The 25,436-nt window shown below is 47.7% G+C and overlaps 1 protein-coding gene across 3 annotated transcripts in view; it reads right to left on the bottom strand.

The window, feature by feature from the left end:
• AXIN1 (axin 1) overlaps nt 1-25,436 on the bottom strand; it is a 77,509-nt gene that overhangs the window by 9,952 nt on the left and 42,121 nt on the right. For all 3 annotated transcript variants that reach the window (XM_039731982.1, XM_039731983.1, XM_039731981.1), the window contains exons 3-6: nt 21,925-22,065; nt 14,553-14,649; nt 7,037-7,174; nt 1,115-1,668 (exon numbers count right to left, since the gene is read on the bottom strand). In XM_039731982.1, coding sequence (XP_039587916.1) covers nt 1,115-1,668; nt 7,037-7,174; nt 14,553-14,649; nt 21,925-22,065 — 930 coding nt within the window. The remainder of the gene's footprint in view (nt 1-1,114; nt 1,669-7,036; nt 7,175-14,552; nt 14,650-21,924; nt 22,066-25,436) is intronic.

The following is a 25,436-nucleotide window of genomic DNA, read 5'->3' as shown; positions in this document are numbered from 1 at the left end:
AGAGGAAGGACAGCTCTGAGTGTGTCCTTTAAAAATCTCATTAAATATATGCTGTAGCTGCTGCTAGAAGGAAATCTTGTGTCTAGATGGGGCTTTGGGTTGGCCCAGCATGGCCATGCTCATCTCTGTTGAAGCAACAGCCCTTTCCCCATACAAACCTGGTGGATTTAAGTGCCTTTCCCTCCTGAAGAGCAGTTTGCTTTGGCTGCCTCTGCACTCTGCCTCCCTCCTGCCACCCCAGAAAGCTGATCCTGACTGCTGCAGACCCAGCCAACCTTCCTTCACTACTGTCCCACCCCTGGTACACTGCAGAGAAGCATCCCAAAGCCTCAGTCAGGGTGAGCCCAGCTGTCCCCTGTGGCTGCTCCATCCCCAGCCCTCACCATGGTCAGCCCCAAGCTGCACTCCCACCTTTGAGTCACCCAGCAACAGGACCAGCAGCAAAAGCTGCCACAGAAAAGGAGTTCCCCCCTCTGCCTGCAGCATGGAAGGGATGGAGGAATTCAAATGGCCAAGGAAAGGTGGACAACAGCCTGCAATGCAGCTGAATGGCTTTTCTGGGCAGAGGGTGCCCTACCCTGGAGAACATCCCCTTGGGACTGGCTGCAAGGCCAGCACTGCAGTGTCCATTGCTTTGTTAGGAAGAGAAAGGAGCCCTTCTGGTAAATGGGTTCAGCTTTGCAACAAATAAGCTGGGGGTTTTTGTCCTCTCATAAACACCTTAAGAGACCTGTTTCTATTACCCTGACCTTGAGACACAGCCCCAACACCCAACTCCTGGTGCATGGAGAAGCAGACCAGCACCTGCAATTTCTAAGCATCTCCACTGCCTTAAGGAGCAGAAAAATCTATTTTAGAACAAAGGCAAATAAAAATCCTGGTTATAGGGTGTCTTTCAGTACCAGATCAGAGATAAAAAGGACTCTATAAAGGTTATCAGGGCATATTCATTTCTGAAGGGCAAGAGCCCTCAAACAATGTCCCAGCATAAGCTCACACAGGAAAAGGCTCAACTGCTGTTCTGCTGTTTCCCTGACATCTACAGCCTGTTCATGGAAGAGCTTCCTACAGAAGTCAGGGCTTTGGGAATCCCACTGGGTGTTCCTTGACTCACCTGTAGCCTAAAGAGTCCATGGGGACAGGGGCCATGCCCAAGTTTTCACTGTAGTTTCGTGACTTTGTTGCATAGTTATGTGAATCTACATTCCAAGCAAAGCTGTTCTGCACCCGCTGCGTGGCCTCAGCCTCGATCTGCTCTTTTGGTTTCATCATGCTGTGGTGATGGATGTGGTGGTAGACATGTTTATGGTGGTATAAGTTAGCTGCATCCAGTTTCATTCCTGATTTTGGTGCGTGCTTGCCATGCCCTGGAGGAATTGTTCCTAGTGTCCCTGACAGCTTTCCTAAGTGGCCACTTTCTGGGGACCGTGGCTTAGGAGAGTGACGGCCAGGTCCTGGAGATTGGCAGCCTGGAGTTTTCATCACACGCTGCACGTGTTCATCCAGGATGCTTTCGGGGTTTTCTTCATGGGCATCTCTCACCTGCATCCCAGCACAGCCCATCTCAGCATAACGAGGAGCAAAGTGATGGAAGGCTTGGGCAGAAGGCATCTTGTGGCTCATGACTGAGGGACCAGAAGAGATATCTGCATCCTCACCTTCTTCTTCCTGCAAGAAACACAGGGACAATCAGAGAATGACACTGGAGTGGTGGAAGGGTCCCTAGTACCACCTTCTCTTGCAACAGGACTACCGCTAACCCTTAGGCCAGGCCTGGTTTAGTGAGATCTTGAGAACCTTTAAGATGATGGAGATCCACCATCCCTCTGGAGACCTGTCCCAGACTGACAGGATGCTCAAGCCAAGCCTGTGCAGTCTGGGTGCCACTGAGCAGAGCAGCTCAGGTCTCTATCTGCTTCTTGAGCCACCATCAGCAACGTTCTCCACACACCACCCAAGGAGCTCTGCCAGGCAGCCCACACATCACAACCAGGCTTACAAACACAGCTGACAAGCCTAACAACTCAACTGGAGCAGGCACAGCCTTACTCCAAGTCCCCTGAAGGTGGTTCTGCAACCACCAGCAGCAGAAACATAACTTACCACAGTGTACCTTCACATTCCTATGTGCCTTTGGTAAGGCACTGCTTCAAAGCCCATCAGATAAAGCCCAGAGCCACAGGATATGCAGCAAATCAGTTCTGAGTCAGGTGAGACCAGGGGGGTTTTCTCACCCAAATGACTGTTTCACAAGGTAAAGCCAAGAGAAGGCTTGTAACAGGAGGGAGCAAGTGAAGGTCGACAGCCGCATGAATGGTTTTGGAAATCAAACATTGATTTCTCCCGGGCATGCTAAGGCTGGAGTGAAACACTTCGTGCAGATAAAGAAATGGGTTGGAACTAACTGCTTGTTCTTGCAGCTCACACTGGTCTAGGACACGCTGGTAGTGACTCTTAAGTCCTTGCCAGGAAGAATTAAACTCCTCCATGCTGACAGCCACAGTTTTGATGCTGACAGATTACTTTACGCTCCAACATAAACTCAGGTATTTATGAAGTTTCTTTATTGGAAGTCAGGATTCCTATTTGTTTTAATTACATAAGCAGGATTCCAGTGAGTCCTTTAATCCTGCTCTTTTCCTCCTTTGGCACAGTAAAGAAATCAGTTGCAGCACAGGGTATCTCTGCCCTGCCAGATAAATGCATCTACTGGAAAACACTGACTCCCATCAGCTTTGCCTGTCAGATGCCATCATCCACCACTTGCTAACCAGCTTCAAAGTCTCAGCTACCAACCACACAGCAAGAAAGCAAATAACAGACTTCCTCCCAGTGTCACACCTGGGGGCTCAGGCCTGAAGCAGGGACAATGCCAGGCTTTCAAAGTGCCAAAGGCATGGGCGCTGTAAGCCTGGGGGTGTGACACGATGCTGGTGTCTGGAGGGGACACAGCACTTACAGATCACTCTGAGGAGCTTCAGAGGCACCTTTCATCTACAGCCACAGGCCACAGCTCGCCAGCCACCAGCCCTGGGCACTGAGCTCAGGGACAAGGCATGGGAGGGATGTGCTGACTACATCCCTGCCACTGAGGAGAGCATTTATTAGCAGTTTGTGATACCCAGTGACACCCTCAGCACGTGGGAGGCTGCAGCAGCTGGTACCTCCAAGGTTTAAACACCACTGATGCTCAGGGCAGGACCTGACCCTGGCACAGATCCCTGAGGAATGGCAGCATGTCCTTTCTGCTCAGCCCAGAACTCTGGCAGTGCTGTCACACCTGAGCAGGGTGGCATGAGAGTGACAGCCTAGGCTGGCCCATCCAAATGGGTGCCTGGGTTTCGGGAAATCCTCTGGCTGCCTAGAACTCCATTCTGCATCTAGTGTGGACTTTTGCTTCAAGACTGAGACCAGGACGGGCTAAGGGGAGAAAAGGCTCTCAGTTCATGTCAGCTCAGCTCATCTGTGTCACTGAGCAGATCTGGAGCCCAAGCAGGACCACAGGCAGGAGCAGCTGCTCCTGGGGTGCATCTATGGGAACCTGCCTTACCACCCCCAGCACTGGCCTCAACCTCACATCAAGGAGGAACACCCCAACAGCAGTGAATGAAGGAATTGGGGTGCTGATCCCAACCTGCTGTCTTTCCTCGAGCAGGGCAAGGGTTTGAGTCAAGGTTGTAGGAACCAATTCTGCTGAATTTTTCACTGTGTTCAGACTGCAGTAAAAAAAACAACATCCATGGAGTGGGCACTGGAGGTGTGTTTTGGGACCTTGCTGTGGTGAGCTGGGCAAGGCCTGGCAATGAGCTGGGCAAAGCTTGGTGGGCATCTGGGCAAGGCCTGGAGATGAGCTGGGCAAGGCCTGGAGATGAGCTGGACAAAGCATGGAAATGAGCCTGGAGATCTGGGCATAGCTTGACAGTGAACAAGACCTGGAAATGGGCAAAGCCTGGAGATGAGCTGGGCACAGTGTGGCAGTGACCCTGGCACAGCCTGGCAGTGACCCCGGCACAGCCTGGCAGTGACCCTGGCACAGTCTGGCACTGACCCAGCACACCGTAGCAGTGACCCTGGCACAGCCTGGCAGTGACCCTGGCACAGCCTGGCAGTGACCCCGGCACAGTCTGGCACTGACCCCGGCACAACCAGGCAGTGACCCTGGCACTGTGAGGCAGTGACCCTGGCACAGCCGGGCAGTGACCCCGGCACAGCCGGGCAGTGGCACTGGCACACCCTGGCACTGACCCCGGCACAACCAGGCAGTGACCCTGGCACTGTGTGGCACTGACCCTGGCACAACCAGGCAGTGGCCCCGGCACAGCCTGGCACTGACCCCGGCACAACCAGGCAGTGACCCCGGCACAACCAGGCAGTGACCCCGGCACAACCAGGCAGCCATCCGGCGGGCAGTGGCACTCGGGCGGGCAGGGAGCCCGCTGCCATCACCACTAGATGGTGCTTGGCTGACACGCGATTGTCACCGAGCTCCTCCAGCAGCTCCCGCCGGCAGAGCTGCGGCTCCAACTTTGCCGAGTGCCGAGCTATTTTTACTCCCCGGCAGGGCTGGGGGTGCCCTTCCCTTTGAACGGGGAGCCGAGAGCTGCACCGATGAGCCACAGGCAGCGACACCTCGCTGCAAACCTCCTCCCCTGCCTCCCCCCGGTCCCACCCATCAGGCTGCAGCTGGCTGGGAAGGGAAAACAGCTCTGCTAAGCACCAGAGCCTCTTCCATCATCATGCAAATGATTTCCCTCTCTACTCAGGCAATGTTTCATGTTCAAATACTGAGAATCTCACTGGTGGCTTTGCTTCCCCCTGGCTTATCTTCCATTTGTTCAGTTCTGAGTGATCTGTATGATCCAATACTGATCTCTGTGACAGCAGATTCCATTCATGGACACGAGGCTGAAGTGTCTCAAAAACTAATATGGGAACACGCACATCCTCTAATCCTCTCCCACGTTTCTCAGAATAATTAGTGAATTCAGCATTTGCTTTTTTGTAAAGCAGAAACCTGACAGTCTTTTCAGGAAAAGGCATTTGGCTTCAAATCAGATGCCTCCTCTCAGTGTTACTGCATGATGAGGCTTTGAAAGGGAACCTGCAGGCTGCTCGTTAGAGGGGAGAAAAATTCTTTTCCCCTGGCTTTTGCAAAATATTTCCAGCCTCTCTGTTAGGCTGGTAACTGCTCAGTGTGACTAATGCTGCTGGTTTTCTCTGTGCTGCTGTGCAGTGAGCCATACAGACCTGGGAAAAGGTTACCCTGCAGCCCTGGTGTTCAGGTCACAGAAAAAAGCCCTGTGATCTATCAGGATTCCAGTTCTCCCTCTTGCTGATACCAGCAGCTCCTGCACCTTGAGTGCTGACCTAAAAAAGCTACAATTGCTTACTCTGAGTTTTTCCTGAATGGCTAATGCCAGATGCCAGCCAGTCAATGAAATACATTCTGGAGACAGCAAAGAGGTTTAATATATAGCATTAGTGGGAGTCCTGGGTTTAAAAATAGATTAAGTCACACAAAAATATGTTTAAACAGACTTAAATATATTCTCTGGCACATAGGTTTTTGCTGATTTTATGGTATTGCTACTGGCAGCTTCTTCAAGGAGGCAGAGGGCTGGGATAATGTAATTTAGTACAGGGGGGACTGCAACACAGCCATGGGAGGATGGGGACGAGGAGGAGGAGGAGGAGGAATGTGTTCTAGGACTGTGTTAGCAGAAAATGCTGCTGATTATACCTCCTTTGTCTAGAAAGCAATAGTCACCAGACAGGAGAACGGTGCAATTCCAGAAGAACAGGAATCTAATCCCAAAATAACACCTGGCTGGCCTTTTCTGGCTGGATGCAGAGGTGTAGGGAGTTTGCTGGAAAACACCTGCAGATGGATGGGACCTTACAGATCCTTCTGCCTTCCTCTGTTCTCTGCATTTGAAATGCAGATGCAGTTTAAGGCTAACACTACAACCTACAGCTTTTTCCTGTTCAAAGAGCTTTTAGATGAGCATTTTAAAATACTCCAACGGGGCTGAAGGTTCTTTCCTGGAGCCCCAAAAGCTCAATCTCCCTGAAAGCACAGAGCCAGCTGAGCCAGCCACCAACACCTCTGCTTTAAGGGAGGGCTGCAGGTTACAGAGCAGGTTACACTGAACTAGTGATGCTCAGTAACACCATGGTGTCCTCTGGGATCCCTCCTCTATCCCCACCACAAGATGTGCAGGTACCCATGAGATGCAGTGTCTCAGAAGAAAAGCTATGATGTGAACACTGCTGAACAGGGGTCTCACACAGGGAATTCCAGGTGACCAGGACCTCGCTCACTCCCTCTTGGAGCCTGTTGTGGATCTAAAGGCCTTGCACATTTCCCATGGTTCATCTAACAAATCCTCAGGCTCTGGGGCCCCAGCAGTAGCAGGGCTCAGCACTCAGTGACACTGGTTAGGTATCCCAGTAGAGTCAGTGTGTTTATTCTGCCCAGGAAAGTTTTTCACTGCCACACCTGACCACTTCCAAAATTTCTAGGATGTGCTAGGCACTGATGGGCAGAACCCTTTTGGTTGTGGCAGAAATGGCCTGATAGCAGACACAAACATCCCCAAGCATTACATCATCTGTCATCTGGTCACTGTTCTCTGGGGGAAACAGAGATCACACAAAACCTCCTATGGGAAGGTGAACCCCTCCTACACAGTCCCCAGGGATTGCTCACAAACTCAGGTGAGTCAGGGTACCAAAGAAGGTGATGGAGAGCATCCACAGCCCCTGAGTGATGGCAGAAGTGGGCATGGCTGTGCCACGGCTGGTATTTTACACAGGGAAGGAGCACTGGAGCTCACAGAGCCCTGCACAGATAGGAGAACAGCACTGTGGAAGCTGCAGGGGCTACAGGAGCCTCCAGGAGCCCTGTGCCACTGATGCCCACGGCAGTGGAGCAGGGAAGTGGCCAGGCCAGCTGCTTGCACAGCAGCTGAAAGCTCCCTGTGGCACAGGGTAAGCAGAGTGCCAGGCTGGCAGAGGAGATAAGAAGATCACTGACCGCTCGAACGCGTTTAAGGCGCTCCTCCAACTTCTCCTCTGCTTCACGCTCCTTCTGTACTTCCTCCAAACGGTTGATCAGCTCTGCAGCAAACTTCTCTGGTTCCACGTGGATATCCTTTGGCATTCGGTAGGTACGCTGCAGGGAGAACACAGCAGGGCTCAGCAAAGGATGAAGGAGGAATCCCACGTTTCTCGGGGAGCCTTTGAGGACTGGAAATGCCGGTCGCTCTGCTGGGAGCTGGGGGAGGACAGGCTGGCAGGCACTCAGGTGCAGCTCAGGACCTGGGGGCTTGGAAGCTGAGCCACCACCTCCACGAGTTCCTCAGCTGGCACCAGCTCCACACACCACGCCATCTAAGGAAAAGGTTTTCTGGAGCTGCAATTCAAAAAGCTCTTTTGGCACCAAATTCCACTCAGGGATAGAAGTGCTTGCTTTTCTCCCAGTGGATACATGGTCAACAGGAATATCCCGGTCTCAAAGGGTGGCAAAAGGATGTACAGACCTTTCAACCTCTCAAACCTCCTGTTTATAGCAGTTATGCTTTCAGTTTGGTAGAAGGGAGGACTCTGGTGAACACTTACTCAGCTTATTGCAGGAGGATCAGTGTGTGCTAGCCAATCTCTGCAAATCTAGCCCACAGCCAAGGTCCCAATTCCCACAAAGCATCCTCTCCTGCTGGAGGATCCTACAGGATTGCATCTCAGCTTTTCAGAGCTGTGCAATGATTCCGTGCTTGCTTTATCAATACAGCACTCTTACAAGCACAGAGGTGCCATTTTTTTGCCTGCTCTGGGTGGATAAATGAATATTTATGGCAATTCAAGGACATTCTTGATTCCTTATGCTGAGTTACTCTGTTACCCTAAATTCCTGGGTTCTGGGATAAGAAGTTTGTGTAGTGAAGTATGAAGCTATCAGCTGCTGCATTCTCCCCCTCATTTTTATCCTTTCTGTATTACTTTTTTGAAATAGTAGAAAAAGTTAAATGACGCAGCAGAGATAAAAATTTAATTTGGAGGAAAAATAGTTGGAAATTCAACAGCATAAAACCCTCCATTCAAATATTTCAATACTAACATGGGAGAAATATACACTCTATAGGACCAGAGACAAAATTAAATGTGAAGATGGGAGATAATTCACAGCAAAAGAACAAATGCAGCATCAGAAGCAGACACTGAGCTTGAAAACTTTAAAGGAGGATGAGAGACCACCCGAATTTATCCCAGGCCAGCCAGAAGATCAAAGCAGAACACTAAAATGCTGCTTTGCCTCAAAACCTGACGAAAGTATGCAAATCACACTGGCTTTTCTGTCTCTGCCAGCTGGAAGGCAGGGAAGAAAACCAGAGGCAGCAAGAACCCACTGATGACACTGAGGAGCTCAAGACTTTTTCATGACACCCCAGCTGGGTTGCAGAGGTCCCAGTTAAAGCACTGTTTGTTTTGTTTGCCAGGAGGGATGGGTCTTCCTGAGCCTGCCAGCAAATCTCAATCCCAGTGACCCATCTGAGCTGGGAACAGCCCCGGCCATTCCCTTCATCCTTGCAGCCACTGGAGAGGGCACAACATGAGGGACGTGATGTCACCACCCTGGGATGTTTAGTGCCACCAGGACCTCAGCTCTGCAAACCAAAGGCCTGTATCATGAAAAGCTAAACTGCAAAAAAAGATTTTAATCAACAAAAGTTATGTTCAGTCTGGAAACATTGGTAGAGAGGCCAAAGTAGCATGTTTCATCTTTGTGTGGTGCAGAAACAGGCTCCAGATGTGCTCCAGCACGGGGGAAGATGTGGTAGAGCTGGTTCCTGCTCTGTTACTCCCTGAGGAGCTTCTCAGGCTGTCTCCCTGCTCCCCTGCATAGCCCTGGGATCCCTTCTGGCTAAGGGATCCTGTTTCCTTCAGAAACCCCAATCCCATGACCACCACCACCCACCCTTCCTCGTGAGGCCACGGCAGCAATTCCCAAGGAGGGAATTCTCTCCCCTGCCCGATAAGTCCCAGCCTGCTGGGTGACGTGTTCCCTCCCTCCTGCCACCTCAGATGCCAACTCTCCCTGTGGTTGTTTATGGATGGCACCACCAGGCCCTGCTCCGTTAGACACTTAATGAGCCTAATAAGAGGCAGCTCAGAGCTCAGCACTCACAGTCTTGGATCTCCCTGGTGCAGCTGCCACAGACAAGCACAACTGGGAAAGAATTACCCTTTGTTTCCCTAGCCTTTGATGCAGGGCAGCACCCCAAACCAAAGCCTCTCCTGAACCTGTGGTAGCAGTGGGTGCAAGGGCTGAAGTTTGCTAACCTGAGTGTCCTAATCCTGTCACCACAAGGTGGTTCCCTGCAGGCCCAACAATGCTGTATCCAGGAAACTCAAAATAAGGTGATTCTGGGTCTTTTACAACTAATACCTCAGCATGTTTATCCACATGTCTGGAGGTGACTGAAGCTCAACTACAGAAACTACAATAACTGAACCCAGGAATCTTCAGGATGAACTTGTTTTCTTCTCTCTGTGAAAAACTGTTGCATCTGCAAAACCCACTGCCCTGTCCTTGGAGCTTCCCACTCAGCACAACAGCTTGTAGAGGGCCTCAGCAGCCTGTTTGAGGGTGCAAGATGCAGCCCCCTCTGCAAAGGTCTCTCAGAGCATCCGAGATCAGTGCAACTGAAATAAACCTCACTTCACCCTATGGATACCAGCTGCACACACCCTGTGCTGTCCTGTAAGGGGAACTCAAGAGAGCTGGTGAGTAGGATGATGCTCTGAACATCACCATGGGTCTGACTTTATTCTCAGCTTAAAGGATGAGCTACACAGACTTCCTCAAAACTAACAGTATTGCAGAATAATGAATGCAAATTCCTTGTGCTGAAACAATACAGATAACTGCTGAGGGCTCTCCCTGCCTCTCTAGACAGCAAACATGGATTGCACTGACCTGGTTCAAAAGACTTAAGACAACAAAGTGTTTGAAGCTTTTATCAAATGATGGGCCTGACTTCAGAAGGGAGACAGGGGAAATATGCTCCATCAAAAACCAGCCAGGCTGAGCCTGTACCCAGAGCAGGATCCTTCAGGGCTTCAGGATTTTGAACCTGCCCCCAGCTTCCCATGGGCATACAGAGCTCTGCCAAGGGACTTGTAAATAAGCTGCTTATTGTTCTGAAATCAGAAGGGCTCCAAATGCCTTTGTTCCAAGTAAAGGGTCTGTCCCAAGAGCTGGCTGGTTTTTGAGGATCCAGCCCTTCAGTCTGAATGAGGTCTCTGGACATTCTACATCAACAATTCAGAAAGGAAGTGCTTCATTTTAAAGTACTGTTTAGCCTAATGTTTTATTTAATTACCTATCTACTTTTATTTAACAGCACCAGTTAGATAGGTGTGTCCAGAACCAAACCACGTGGAGTTGGGGAAGCTGCAGAGGACAACAGACAGGAGGCTGAATGCCAGGTGGATTGGGAAAAATAGAAATTGCTTGACCTGGTCTAGATGGAGCAATCTTCCCTTGTGACAGCTCTGAAGAAGGATTTCTTGGAGTACCTATCACCAGAACATTGTCCTTGACACATGAAGTGTCTGAAGCTCTGGTACCTTTGTGAAGAAGCAGCCTGCTAAGAACATGTGAGACACACAAGCTCTCCAATAGCTCCACTAGGCAGCTGCCCTCACGTTTTCCCCTTCTTTCGTGCAGCTGATGGAGAGGGAATTCCATGGATTTTGCTCCATGAGGATGCAGCTCTTGGGTTTTGACGGATTTCACCTTCCTTGAGAAACAGAGGTTTAAGGACCAAGCTGCACACCAGAACACACAAGCATCTGAAATGTGAAAAGGCTGAAAGGGAAGAATCCCACTGCAGTTTGCAGGTTCCCCTTGGGAAGCATCAGCCTCAACTGCTCCAAGATGAAACAGGAAGCTTTTCAACATTACACTGGGTAGAGGTTTGCTAAGCAGCTCCAGGGATCTGTGGTTTGGACTGAACTGTTTCTGACAGATGTGACTGGGCCAAAGAATTCTGTGCTGGTAAATCTCCCTCTTCTACAAGAGGTTTGATGCCTCCATGATGCCTGAGGGGCTGTTGTTAGATCACAAGTCAGTCTTGGAAATGAAAGGAAGATGACAGGCTAGAGAAGCCAAGAGAAAAGAACTTCTGAACCTCCACGTTTCTTAGATTAATGCATTCCTCTGTGACATAAATTTTTAACGGATAAATGGTGTTTCCATACCAGAAAAACTTGTGGCAGTGCTCACAGATAGCTGGATTTCAGCATCCAGTTTAGCAGTATTCAGGGATTAGCAAGGAGTCCTGCTGTTTGAGGAAAATGGCATAAAACAGCCAATGGGAATTCCAAGCAGGTTCCCAACTCACAGGAGCAGAAAGCTCATTTAGCTGCAGTTATCCAGGCAGCACGAGACCAGGCTCCTCCTGTGCACTCCTCACTTGTACAGCACAGCCCAGTGGTCACTCACAACCTTCTGTTCCACTCAGGAACACCTCAAAAGCCACCTTGCAGCACCCTTGATTGTGCGACAGGACAGGAGAGCTCCCACCCCATGACCAAGCTACAGCAAGAACAACACAAAATGGATTCTTTATGCAGTTAACAAACCAACCAAACACCAGCTCTTAATGCTTGAGGTTGGATTTTTCTGAATTTGCTGTGGAGAAGGAGGATCTCCCATCCTCTCCTGGGAACGGATGAATGCCAGAGCCAGGTACAGCTCTGTGTGCTCTGGGCTTTCTCCCTTTCTTTGGGAACTTGCTTCTCTTGCCTTCCTTGGTGCTCCAAGACTCTGCTCAAATCCAAGAGAGGAATGGAAAACCACATGAAAGCAACACTCACTCTCTGTGTAATGTGTTCCTGCCAGAGGCACAAAGCAGAGGTCTCCCTGCTTGCTGGAGAGCCTCCCCCACTGCATTCCTGGGCAGAGCGCCACTTCACAGAACACAACTTTTCCAAACTTAGAGCACTGGTAACTGGCTAAGTGTGGAAGATGTGAGCTGCTAAGTGTGGAAGATGCAGATCAGGGCCATCCATACACGTCCTGCTGCTGAAGAGGGTGTTCCACATAGCTAGCACACGCTGTCACTACTTGGAGGCAGCACGGCTGCTGGGACCAGCGGGCAGCCTCCTCTGAACATATAATCACTGCAGTTTATAGCTTCTGGACTTAACTACAAGTGCTGCTATTAAAAGCAATATAAGTCCTTTCAGAATTTTGCATAATAGCCCCATAACTCATTTGTCAGGGAACGGGAAGGTCTGTAAAGGACTCCTGAAATGACTTTCGGAAGTAGGAGGTTCCCTATTATCAGTAGGAAAACATGCTGTGCATTCTGCAGGCACTATCAGCATGGACTCTGGCTACGCTGCAGATAGGAGTCCATAAAGACCTTCACTCCGAGGTTGTGATTTCATCACTGCCACACGTTTGGAAGCAGCTAACCCCAGGTCCAGCCTGATTCAGCCACGGGCTGTGGGATAGCCCAACCACTGGCTTCAGAAAGCAACACTTGAAGAAACATTTGCATGGCTCCTTGCTAATTTGTGCTGTTTAATTCAAAGAGTGTGCAGTTAGAGCTGAATTTTAAAGAGTAACTTTATAACATTTCACACTGGTGTTGTCAAAACACATTGTCTAATTACCTTCTCCTTTCTTGGCTGATTGATAAGAGAGGGCAGAACAGTGCCTCTCTGAAGTCGATGCCAGTTCTGTGTCAGTAATTGGCTGGCAGGAGGTGCCAGAGTGTCTGAACTAAACTTTTATTCCCTGAAGAAAGACTAGAACTAACCCAACTTCTCAGTCCTCGGCTCCCATATAAATATGTGTCAAGATGCCTTTTCCCCTGGGACTTAAAATTACAGTGCAGAACCTAATGGGAACAGTGGATGTTTCACAAAATTCCTTGTGAAGTGTCTGTGTGTAGTTTAGGAGGAATATGTAATTCTAAAAGACTGTGTAGGTAAATAGGATAATATAAAAATTTATAAGCAGCAGGTGGGCAATTGAAACCTTGTTTTTTACCCCGTTCTTAAAGCTGGTTTCCAAAAGGGTCGATAAAATTTAATGCTAAGTAAAACTAATTAGCCTGCAAGGAACTGCTGCTGGAATGACACTTATTCAGTTCAACAAAAGAAATGTTTGGCAGATGGAAGTTCGTTAAAGTAGAGCTCACTATACATATTTAATGCTTCATACTCTGAGTTTATAACCTGCAGTTCATCGAAGCATTGCCAGTGCACACCATCGACAGAAAGCCACTATTATTTTTATCCAAAAGGTAAAGCCACTGACAAGCTTTGAAGTCAGAGAATATTCAGTCAGTAGTTCCCACTGTTGGGGAACAGCAACAACAATAACAACAAAAAATAAAGGCCAAGCTTTCAAACTTCAACTCTAACAAAGCCATGCTTACAGTAAAAACGGCATCAAGTGAAATAAAAAGGCACCCAGCCAGCCTTTTCAACAGCAACCACACTGTGAAAGCAACTGTGTGAAAAGAGAGGTGACTGAGCTAGGATGGCTATGAGCGTCTGCAGCCAGGGCTTTTATTGTCAACCCAGTGATCAAAGCACAGGAGACCCTCTTAAATCTAAGGAAAATAATCTAATTTAAAAGGCAAAACAAAGAGTGGTGGTTTTGGTGTGGATTTTTTTTTCTTTTAAATCAGATTAAAACAAGGGTGTATTTCTGCTGGTATTGTGCTGCTTTGAGCAGGCAGGATGGGAACAGCTGCGTCAAGTTTGAAGACACTTCTGGAAAAAACAGATGGAGGCTTTTTCTCTCCCTATTTGATTTGTGCTGGAGTCCAGCTGTCCAAAGGGAAAAGAAGCACCTTTATTCCCTACTAGATAGTAAATGTCACCTGTAACTTCTCAGAAAAAGAAAACAATAATAAGCAGAGCTGCAGATGGTGATGCAGACCCCTAGCAGTTGTGCTCATCTTCCAAAGGCTGTTTGCTTACCTGGAGCAACCAAAGAGACAGTGTCAGATAAATTAAATACTTACTCCTGCAGCTTTTTTTTCCTCCTGCCTTGTGTCCCCAAGTGAGCTTTGCTGAGTCCTTGGGAACAGGTTACAGCTCCTTTTGCTGCTCAGTGCAGAAATATTGCTGGGGACCATTGCACTTCTCCCCAACTGACCTTGTCTGAGAGCTGCATCAGCCTCCGTGTCCAACAGCCTCCTACACCTTCCACAAACACCTCCAGCTCACCCGAGGGCATGGAACTGCTTGCAGATAAACACCAGCCAGTGCTTCCATTCTTATCCAGGAGAAACAATCAGCTACTGACTGAATGGTTAAGAAAAATTCTGTGTTTTGGGCAGCCCAGAATGGTGAGTTTGGCAGAAGGCTCCAAACCTTTTCTTAGCACAATGTATGTCATCTTGAAGCACCCCCAAGTGAATACAGCACTAAGGGGGATTAAACTCAAGCACGAGCAGAGCAACTGTCTGCTAGAGATCTCACATATTTTGCATATTTACCCCTGGGAAGGAGATAATGCTACTTACAGGAATGTGAGGTAGTGGCACGCGTCCATTTGCTTTGGCACTTTCTTGCATCTCTCTGCGATGCTGCTTTCGGAGTCTGTACGGTGGGATCCCATCCCTGCAGGAATAAAACAACACCACACCCTGCTTTAGTGCCTTTCTCTAACATGTAATGTTCACTCAAGCCTTGCTGACACAGAGTGGTCCGTAGGAAACCCCTTCATGTTTGCATGCCCAGAGTACCCATGCAGGGAACGATGCTCATGCAGATCTCTGAACCAAAAAAGCTCTGGCATTTGGGCCAGGAGGACTTACACAGCATCCACCAGGAGCAGAGTGAGGCAGGGCTGCTGCGACTGCTGCTCAAGGCAGAGGGCAGGGAGAAGGACTTGGACTGCATCCTGGTACCTTTTATAGTTGGTTGATTTCTATAAAGAGTCTGTAATGTACACATTAAACCACAGGGCAAGCTAAGAGAGGGGGGAGAAGGAGGAGTGGGAGCTCAGTGAGCATCTACTCCAAGGGGAGCTCAGTCAGGGAACAAGGTATATATTTTTAAGAGAGCGTGACAGCTGCTCAAATGGCTTATCAAAGGGGGTATAGGCTTCACTGCTCCCAAGGCAATCTCTAGCTCAGTCTGAAATTATGGGCTTGATACTGGAGTTGCTGGAGGGAAGAATCAGCCCCCTCCCCAGAGGAGGCTGGGTGAGGTTAGGAAGGGAAGTCATGGGCAGTCACATCCAAGTGAACCAGCTCTGCCTGGCTTTGTGCCTGTGCTGAAAGAGGTGGTGACAGAGGTCTCTGCAGAGGAAGGAGAATGTGGTGGCCACAATCCTTGGTACACAGAGGTCAGTGGGTCAGAGGCACCAGGCTTTGCTAAACACCCCAAATGGCAAAGCATTGCTGTGTAAGTGTGACTTCAGGCAAAGAAAGGAAATGCATTCTTGTTCTCTCCATTGCCACCACCCTGCTCACACACAAGGACCTGGAGAAGATGAGTGAGTGGAGCCCAGTTATGAAAGCACACAGACCCACCTCCTGGTGACCTTGTATTATCTGGTGAAAATCAACAAATTCAAAAACAAATGCCATTCTGGAGCTTGACAATTTGGAGCTTTTTCATTTTATACATTTCTCTGACTCAGTAGGGGTAACTGCTTGGGAGGGCCACGCAATGCTACGGAGGTGGGTAAAAGTGAATGGAGGGATTTGGTTTGTCCCAGCTACCACGTAATTCCCAGGCACATCTTCTACCAACTCTGCATCCCTTTGAGCTGTGAAAACGAGCCAGTCCTGCCACATCTCACAACACGAGATGTTTGCACAGGCCAAATGTCCTTAACACCTATCCCCCTCTCCAGCTGCTTCCCCAGAACATAAACCAAACACATTCACCCACAGATTTTTAAAGTCAAGGTGCCATTTGGCAAGAGAAACACAATTCACTGTGGTGTTTTGCCTGCAAACCCCCTGAGTTTCAAGCACCAGCCTGTGTGAGGATGACCACCACCAGCTTTCATTCCCGTTCCCATCATGCTGGCTGCCCTGCTGGCTCCCTGGAAATGTGGGAGCAGGCAGAATCACCACCAACCTACATCAGAAGAACCTAATTTCATGCAATAACCCAGGCATTCAAAATGAAACACCATTAAAATAAAATAAAACAAACCCCATGATTAATGACAAGTGCTTTTTAGCAGGAAGACAAACGAGGGAACAGAGAATGAGCCAAGCTAATTACAGCTCTGGTGAGTGGCTGCAGGTAATGCAGGAGGAGGAGGAAGAGTGTGTTGGGAGCATCATCTCTGCTGTGCTACAGGGATATGGCTTGAGAACAGGACAACTTCCCCACGATGCTGTTCAGGCATCATGACAGTGTTCATTAGGTGGCTTAATTTTCTTTAATGATGAGAATCGCAACGGTTAAAGAGTTTCACTGCATTGTGACGCGGCCTTTTCTAGACTGGATGGTAACAAAACAACTGCAAGTTTTCAGAGGGAAAAATGAAAAACCTGGGGGATTATTTTAGCCATTGCTTGTCGGCATCAATAGTCAACATTTCAGCTTAACCAGCGCACAAAACCCGGGTGCCAGAACACAACTCGCACACTAAAGCCACACGGCCATTCGCAGGGAACTCGGCATTATGTTAGAAAGTGCAATTTTTCTTTCTTTCTCTCTCTCTCTTTTTTTTTTAATTCTCCCCAGCAGCAGTCCCAGCGGAAAGAGCGACTTTTGTTCCCAGCACAGTAGCGAAAGGCTGATAATGGCCTCTAATCTATCCGGCTTCAAACACATGTTCAGCCCCGCTGTGCTGCCTTTGATGTCATTTTAACTAGATTCCCCAATGCCACCTCTGAACTTGGAACATTCCTTCGTTCAATGTACTGTGCCAACTCAACCAGAGGAAGCAAATTCAAAGATAAGCACTTTAATTTTATCCCAACAAAACCTTATTCAATAGATGGGGGGAAAGCAAGAAAAACCAATACCATACTTTTGTTTTCCTTTTGTCAGGTAGCTTGCTTTGAGATATTTTCAATAGATAGAGAAATAATATATATATGAAAAAAATTTAAACTTTTTTTTTAACAGCACATCTACTTTTAAAATAAAACTTTCCCAAACTGTTTTTCCTTGTTTCATCACGTGATTTTCTTTAGCACCAGAAAGCTCAGCGTTGAAATGCAACGAGGGAAGAAGAGTATTTCTATTGCTTATTTAATGATAATGCAATGAGTTTACTGTTGGGGAAATGTGGAGGCTTTCTCTCCTCTCCAAACTGGTTAGTTTGGAGAGGAGAGAAAGAGCCTCTGGTTTGGTTGTGGCTCTGCACAGTTGGACTCTTCTGACAAGAGGTATCTTTGCCCCTCTAGACAGGTTTCAAACCCAATCATTATGCCTAACACATTGGAAATAATAATTTGGGATCTTTTAAATTATTCTTTAGCATCAGAAAGCTCAGCGTTGAAATGCAATGAGGGAAGAAGAGTATTTCTATTGCTTATTTAATGATAATGCAATGAGTTTACTGTTGGGGAAATGTGGAGGCTTTCTCTCCTCTCCAAACTAACCTGCAAGAGCCTCTGGTTTGGCTGTGGCTCTGCACAGTTGGACTCTTCTGACAAGAGGTATCTTTGCCCCTCTAGACAGGTTTCAAACCCAATCATTATGCCTAACACATTGGAAATAATAATTTGGGATCTTTTAAATTAAAAAGCTGCAGAACTTGTTTAAATACAGGAAAACCTGGGGTAATTCTGGATCACTAGCCTTAGGAAAGACAGGAAACAAATACACAGCCAAACTGGTATTTTCTACCAATTACTCTTATCAAAGCACTTTTGTCACAAGAGACTTTTCTCAGGTAAAGAAGGAAAATCACCAGGCATTTTGGTTAAAGGCCAGTCATCCAAGGAGTAGCATTTAATCTGCAAGACTTTTTGAAGGAATAACCACTGTCCTAAACCCCTTTGTTCAGGGGCGATTGTCCATCCCTACTCTGGAGCAGGTTTGACTGGAATTGGGGAAGAAGGAGCATCCCTCTGGCCAAGCCCACAGGCACCAAGAGCTTCCCAAGTGCCTGGGGAAAGGCAAAGCTGTCTCCCAACTAAGATAAGCCAGGACACCTGATAATACCAAGAGGAAGTATTGTTCAGCTGGAGCACAACACCGGGCTGAAGAGGAGACATTATCTCCTGTTTACCATGTAAACTCTTGAAGAAATCAAGATAGATATGGATCTAATGTGTTTTTGCATCTGAATTGGAACATCACATGGCGATTTAATGGTTTCAGCTGCTGCCTTCCTACCTCCAGTGGCCTTAACTTGCCTCAAGCATCTCTGTTGTGACAACCTCTCCCACCCACAGACTCACCTCCTCCACTTGGGAAGATGCTATCCTCAGCAAGGGTTATGAGACAAGAGCAGTTTAGGACTGTGCTGGAAATGCTGCTGCAAGTCTGGAGCAGGCTCTGAGCAGCCCACGGGGCAGGCAGAGCCCCACATCCCTGCCTTACCACTGACCCTGCACAGAATATCAGTGGTGACTCGACCCCACCTGCAGCTGGGCGAGCGCTCGCCAGAGCCTCTCACCGTGTCCTCCCCAGACCTTGCCTCCACACAAACCAGCTAAAACAACACAGCTGCCCTGCTGATTATAAAAACAGGTTTCAGCAGAGAGGACCGGAGCTGTTTTGCCTACAAGGGCAGAGGAATTCCTATGACACAGGAAGACTGAAAAATAATCAGCGGAGCGCAGGCATTTAAGAGCAATGTTTTTCAAGCCACTCAAAAGCAAATTACTCAAACAACAGGGACTGATAACATACTTGTTATATAAATTCAACCCATTACAATAATATTTAACAGTGCTTGGAAAGACATCCTGTTGAAAGCTGGCTTTTTAGGTAAGTGTGCTTGTAACATCACAGTTTTACGATCTGTTTGGTGAGCTGGCTGCTTCCAAAATATCGCCCCAGCTCAGGAGCTGAGACAGGCACAGCATCGCTCAGGTCTTTGCTAGAGGCTTTGCATGCAGCCACTTCCAAACCCCATGTTGCTGGGATCAATCCAACATCAAAGCTTGGAAGGGAAGTGGTGGAGCAAATGCTCTGTGCCTGCTTTCTCTGCTGGCCAGAGCTGGCCAGCACTGAAGATCATGCTTTGCTCTCCTGGTTTATTAGCATTCCTCAGTTAGCCAATGTTTGCATCCCAATCGTCCAGACAGACTTTGCTCTGATGGAGGGTCTGATGGAGGTTTGTGCCTTGGATCACACCTCGTTCACGTGCTGCCTTGGAGCAGAAGCCAGATTTCTTCATTATTGAGTGTGACTGCTGTGTGTAAACAGCACACAGAGGGAAGAACCCTGCTCATCAGCAAATGAGGCTTTTATTGCCATTTTCCTCAGAGAAGGCCTAAATTCAAAGCACTGAGACATGTAAGTCTTGTCAAGCAGCAGGAGTCCCTACTTTAACTTCATCTGGTTGTTCTTCATTTTTGCTGCCTTGAGCAATTCTGCAAAAATTCCTTTGAAACTCAGGAGGCAGATAGGTTCAGCAGTGCCATGTAAAATCTGAGTAAAATCTGGTGCTGGAGTTTTAAATCATGTAATGAAGAGCAAGTGCTGAAAACAGCCAGAATCTGTGTAAGCCAAAGGTCAAGGCTGTACATCCAGAATCCCAATTTTGGATTCTGCATGGATCCAGTTTGAGAGGTATAGAAAGAATGGTTCACCCTTAAGAAATTCAAAACTTACTTAAAATGAACCACTAGTATTGGGTTAGTTATTAGCAGAAGGCAGTGCACATATTAGTGGTAATGAAAGTCCTAGAAGCAGCCTATGGTGGGCATGGGAGGGAAAAAATGCCTAAAGGAAAAAGAAGCATAGGATGGCCAGTAAGAAATTATTCTGCCTGTGCAAAAAACAAACTGTGTCTAGTGAAATAAAAACTAGGAGGGTGAAGAACTCTGGCATAAACTTTCACAACTTATCACAGGTATAACCATCAGTGCAGCCCCATGAGCCCGCTGGACCAGTGGGAGAGGAAGTGCTAAAAGCTAATTAATTTTGAAGAGTTCTTACATCTGTCTCTTCTGATAACAAGAAGTTACATGACTCCTGCTAGCTTCAGAGCATTCCTCCATATAAATTGATGCATATGAAGAATTGCAGAAGGATGTGGCAGAGCAGCTGGATTTGTATCAAATGGAGCCTTTAATTAGTGGTCCTCTACAGGGTTCTGTCCTGGGGGCATCCTCCTCCTCCCAGGCCCCTTTGGCCAAGGTCTGCCTTGTACATAATGTTTGAGGAGCTGGTGTCAGGGTGCAGAATGAACTTGCAGCTGCTTCTACATGGCCCCAAGCCTCCGTGGAGCCAGAGATGAGCAAGCTACTGGCTCAGGCAGGACGACCACCACAGACACAGAAACCCCCTGGCCACGTGCACACTCCCTGTGTCACTGTATGAACTCTGGCAGGTGGGGAACTGTGGCAGCACCCAGCAACAGCATCCATGGCACAGGCTGGGAAGTTGCTCCAACAAGGTCTGACAGCTGCTGACACTCACAGTGACACTAAATGAGCCTCTTGGAGGACTCTGTGTTTACAGCACTGCCATTAATAAAATCTTCTCCTAATTCTGTAAACCTGTCATCTCTCACCTGAAGAATCAAAGAGTTTCTACTCTACAGAAAGACACTTTGCATTTGCACTACTAAAAACCAGACCAAACAGTGAATATTTTTCCCCAAATCCTTTTTTTTGTATCACAGAGATGCAGTCACAACAAAATCTCATAACCCCTTTTTTCTTTCTTTGCAGACCATCTTTAAGGAAAGCATCTTGTGGGTGAGATACAGGGTGCTGTCATGAGAGACAGAAAGGGAAAACATATTTGGCTGGGAATTATCAGCACAAGCTGTGTTAAAGTGCAGTGGTCACTAGACAAACTAGAACTGGTCAGTCACCAATCCTACTGCAGAGCAATCACAGACTGAGCTGTTACTCCATCTGCTGTGCTGTGTCCAGTTCTGAGCTCCTCAGGACAAGACAGACACAGAACTCCTGGAGTGAGTCCAGAGGAGGGCAACGAAGGGACTGGAGCATCTCTTATGAGGACAGGCTGAGGGAACTGGGCCTGTTTAGCCTCAAGAAGAGATGGCTGAGGAGGGAGCTCATCACTGGCCATAATTTGCTGGGAGGTTTCAGAGGATGGACCAGGTTCTGTGCTGTGGTGCCCAGCAACACGACAAGAGGCAATGGGCAAAAACTGGTGAAGTTCCACCTGAACATGAGGAAGAACTTCTTCCCACTGCAGTGACCAAGCACTGGAACAGATTGTCCAGAGAGGCTGTGGAGTCTCCCTCAATGGAGGTATTTCAGAACCATCTGGACACAATTCTGTGAAATCTGCTCTAGGATGACCCTGCTTGAGCAGGGAGGTTGGACCAGATAACCCACTGTGGTCTCTTCCAACCTGACCCCATTCTGTGATTCTGAGAATTTGGCAGCATAAAATCTCAAGAGAAATACCCAGGTAAGCAGAAGGCTTTGTCTAACATTCAGAAGATAATGTATCTCAAATCAGTTACTACAAAGTCATTCAACATTACCAGTTCTTGCACCTGGCTTAAGAAACACTGCAGAAACTCTGACTGAACACCATTTATTTTAGATGGCTCTAAAATATCTTATGCTGCAAACGTTCACAAGAATTGGCAAGGCTGAGTATCCTGCACAGTGACAAAGTAACTGAAAAGACAGTGAGAATGATCTTGTCATGGCCTATTCAGACATTCCCTCCCATGCCAGCTGCGGGCACACCTCTCTCCCAGAACAACCCAAGAGCAGAGTGCTGCAGCCACACGTGGCTGTCCCAGCAGTTACTTACACGCTGCTGTCTGTCAGGGACATGGTGTCGGCGTCGCTGGACATGCTCTGCTGCTCGCTGTCGTTGGCACTGGTGGCTGGTGCCAAAGCATAGCCCGTGTTGACATAGTAGGGGTTAACAGGCTCTCTCCACGACCCATGCCTGTGAGGGAAAAATGAGAGTCAAGTTAGAAGGACACAACCTTGACCAGGACTCTGCCTGGAGCGCCAGCCTCAACCATAGGCTACAGAATTGAAGTGTTCACACTAAGTTGCACTGACAGAGCCATGAACAATTTGACTCATAACTGCAAGAAAAAGGGAATTCATGGAGTAATTAAGATGACACTGTTAGAGAAAAAGGGAGGGAATGAGACTGTATGGAAGAAGTCCAGTTTCCATCAGGGTTTATGGAGTCCACGGGCTAGCTGCTTAGCATTGTCATTCTATGAGAATCTAAAAGCAATACCTAGACAGTAAGACAGCAAGATGGCATTTTTCTTAGTCAAAATAGGATTCTGCTCTTCCAACAGGGAGGGATGTGTAGCAGAGCTCACCCATTCTAAGCTTACTTTAACATCCCTCCAACACGTTTGCAGAGGGAGGGAGGTGAAGCAAGAAACAGCTGTTGCTCATAGCACTGGACCTAAAAACAACCTCCAGTGTTGCACTGAGGTACATTGGACACTTGCAAATTCCACCAGGAAGGATCACCTAATCACACCAGCTTTTTCAGAGGGCAGTCTGCTCAGGGATCTATGAAGGCTTTGTACACAAGCCATGCCTTGTTATTCAAGTACACATGCAGGGCAACCTCTTTCTCTTCAGCAAAGGCCAGGAAGGGAGGCTACCTGCATGAGCTAACCTGGGAAATGAGTTCCTTGCTCAGGAAGAGACCTGATGGTAAAGCAGCCTCTGAACCAAGCAGGCACAAATTCCTTCATGCTCACTCTGCCACGAGCACAGAAAAGCCACTGCTGCCAATGTGCCTCCAGCTCTGCCATCCTGCAGGACAGACAGGCCATGCATGCATCTTGTTCTCCTGCAAGTCATTTTGTAATGTGCCAGAAGGAGGAACAAGCTGAAATGTTCACATAAACCAAAAAGCACTTAATTCCCTGCTCTCCCTGCCTGCCCCTCTGCACAAAGAGCAGCATTTTTAAGATATCTTGAAGCTGATGAATTCCTGGGTTTTCCAAGCTCTGAAAATAAGACTCCTGTTTCAGTTCAGATCACAAAGTTCATCAGCATCATCCTTTATTTAGTAACTCAGTAATTGGCACCTGGTGGATGTGATTTGCAATGGGCCCTGTGCAAACACCTCCACGGAGGGCACATCATGCAATGTGTGCTTCCCTGTTCTGCCAAGAAAAGTGATTCTGGTTCTACTGTAGTTGTTAAAGTCCTACAGACAACAGAAAACAGCCCCTGCCCCAATGAGTTTACATTTAGACAAGACAAGGAAACCCATGAGAAACACACAAATGGAGGGACCAGAGGTGAGGAAGACACCAGCAAAGGGTAAAGCTGGCAGTTTGTGTATATCTGTATGGAGTATAAATGCAGGACAGGCCCTGCAGGAACTGGGACTGGCAGAGAGCCCATTTAAGGCAGAGGTTTTTGATGCTGTTATGTAAAATATAGCACATGTTGTACCAGGATGGAAGCATTACCAAAGTATTTTAGAACCTGAACTGGACAGGGTTACAGCCTTCAACTAATGCACTGCTCACCCAGATCCTATTCACCTGCTCTTTGGGTCCTCAGCATACAACCCATTTTCCTTGTAATTCAAGAGGTCATGGATATTCTCTGGTCACTAGGAAAAATCACATTGTTTCAGGTCCATTATGGGGTTGGTTAGAAACAAATTACTCCCCTACTCTCAGAAAGAGAAAACTATTCTGTGTGCCACAAACCAACCAAAACTCCAAACTCTCTCCTTGGATGATGAAGCTTAGCACAGCTGCAGAATGGTGCAAAGAGCATTCAAAACGAAGCCAGCTGAGGCTTTTCATGGGTGTTTGACAGAAGGGAACCTCGTGAGGTTTCTCCATGCTCAGGTACAATACAGAGTCAGTTGGGGATGAGCACAGGGATGCCTTGGATGGTGAGTCACCACAGACATGCAAACTTTCTGTCAGTTGCTGCAGATTTGCACTGGAGCAAACTCATTTCTATATTCCATCAGATTTCAGAACAGCTTTCTAGGGCAAGTAGTGGAAATAATTGGAACAAGTTCACCCTAAAAAGCAAGGGATAATAAGTGAAAACCTTACCAGTCCCCTTCTGCCATTCTCCCTGTGCAGAATGGTCAGTCCTGAACATTAAAGGAGTGCTGTGCAGTGCAACCCTCCTGTCAAATCCAACATGACAGCAGTGTGATGGAGGCTGAGACAACCTCTTAAATTGAGGCAGGAATGATGGATAGCTCAGGCCTTCCCTGAGGGCAAAGACAAGGATGATTTTTGGACAACCCAATTAAAATATAGCACCAACTTCTAGTGGACCTTTCACCAGGACTCTCTGCAAGAGGCATGGATTACTCTAGCAGGATACTAAGAAAGCACTCAGATATACAGAATAAAAGGCACAGGGCAATCAATTTCTCCTTTGTATCTGTTGATACAAAGACAAAGCAGCAGAGAGCACCTGAAGAGGTTGCTGGGTGTGCAGCTGTGAAGGCTGAAGGAACCAAGAGTGAGCAGATGGGTCCTGGGAGGTCCCTGACAGCTCTGGAGGAGTTGGAATGGCTGGGCTCTCCCACAACATTCCCCAGCTGTGGTCTCCTCACTGAGGACGCAGGTTTGGCCACAACTGTTGTATTTAGCTAAAATTACACACTTAAGCATGTATACAACAGGGATTACTTCCATTTTAGCTCTGACTCTAATACATCAATGCAAATGTAAACTTTTGGTAAGCGTAAGGAGATGGAGAGGGTATAGGATTTCAAAGCAATCATAACAGGTTACATTACTTTTGAGGAATCCATCTGTATTCAATCCTTCTCCTAATGTTCTCTCTCCCTGACAACTCTCTTCAGCTGGCTCGTATCACTATTTGAATGTTTTGTGCCGTGCCTCTGAAGAACGCTTTCAACATCTATTAGGAGGAAAACATTAAAGGAACATGGAGTCTAACAAAAAAAACTGGTCACTTCTGATCTGGGAGGGGAGGCTGCTTTAAAAGGGATTCAGGCACCCTCAGAGCGATTTGAAATGTCAGCTAAAAACCTCACATACCGAGCTCTATGCACTGATAAGGGCGATAAAAGGAAAGGTGAGCATTTAAAGTTAGACTTCACAAAAATTCCTGCAGCCTTCCAGAATTTTATTTCATTTTTTAAGACAGAAAGAGCAATGAGCATTTTTGAAATGAACACAGAACATTTCATACATTGCAGAAATAAAGCTGCATGTCTCTTCTGCAGCTCTCAGTTGCTCAACCCTCAAAATAATCACATAGGGAACAATTATAACAGAGATCACAGCGACCTGAGTAAGTCAGCCTGACCAGCTGCCTTTTCTTTGC

The sequence above is a fragment of the Passer montanus genome, unplaced genomic scaffold (assembly GCF_014805655.1).
Source record: "Passer montanus isolate IOZ18808 unplaced genomic scaffold, ASM1480565v1 scaffold8, whole genome shotgun sequence".
Taxonomy (NCBI): Eukaryota; Metazoa; Chordata; class Aves; order Passeriformes; family Passeridae; genus Passer; species Passer montanus.
This window is presented reverse-complemented; position numbering and strand designations above follow the sequence as displayed.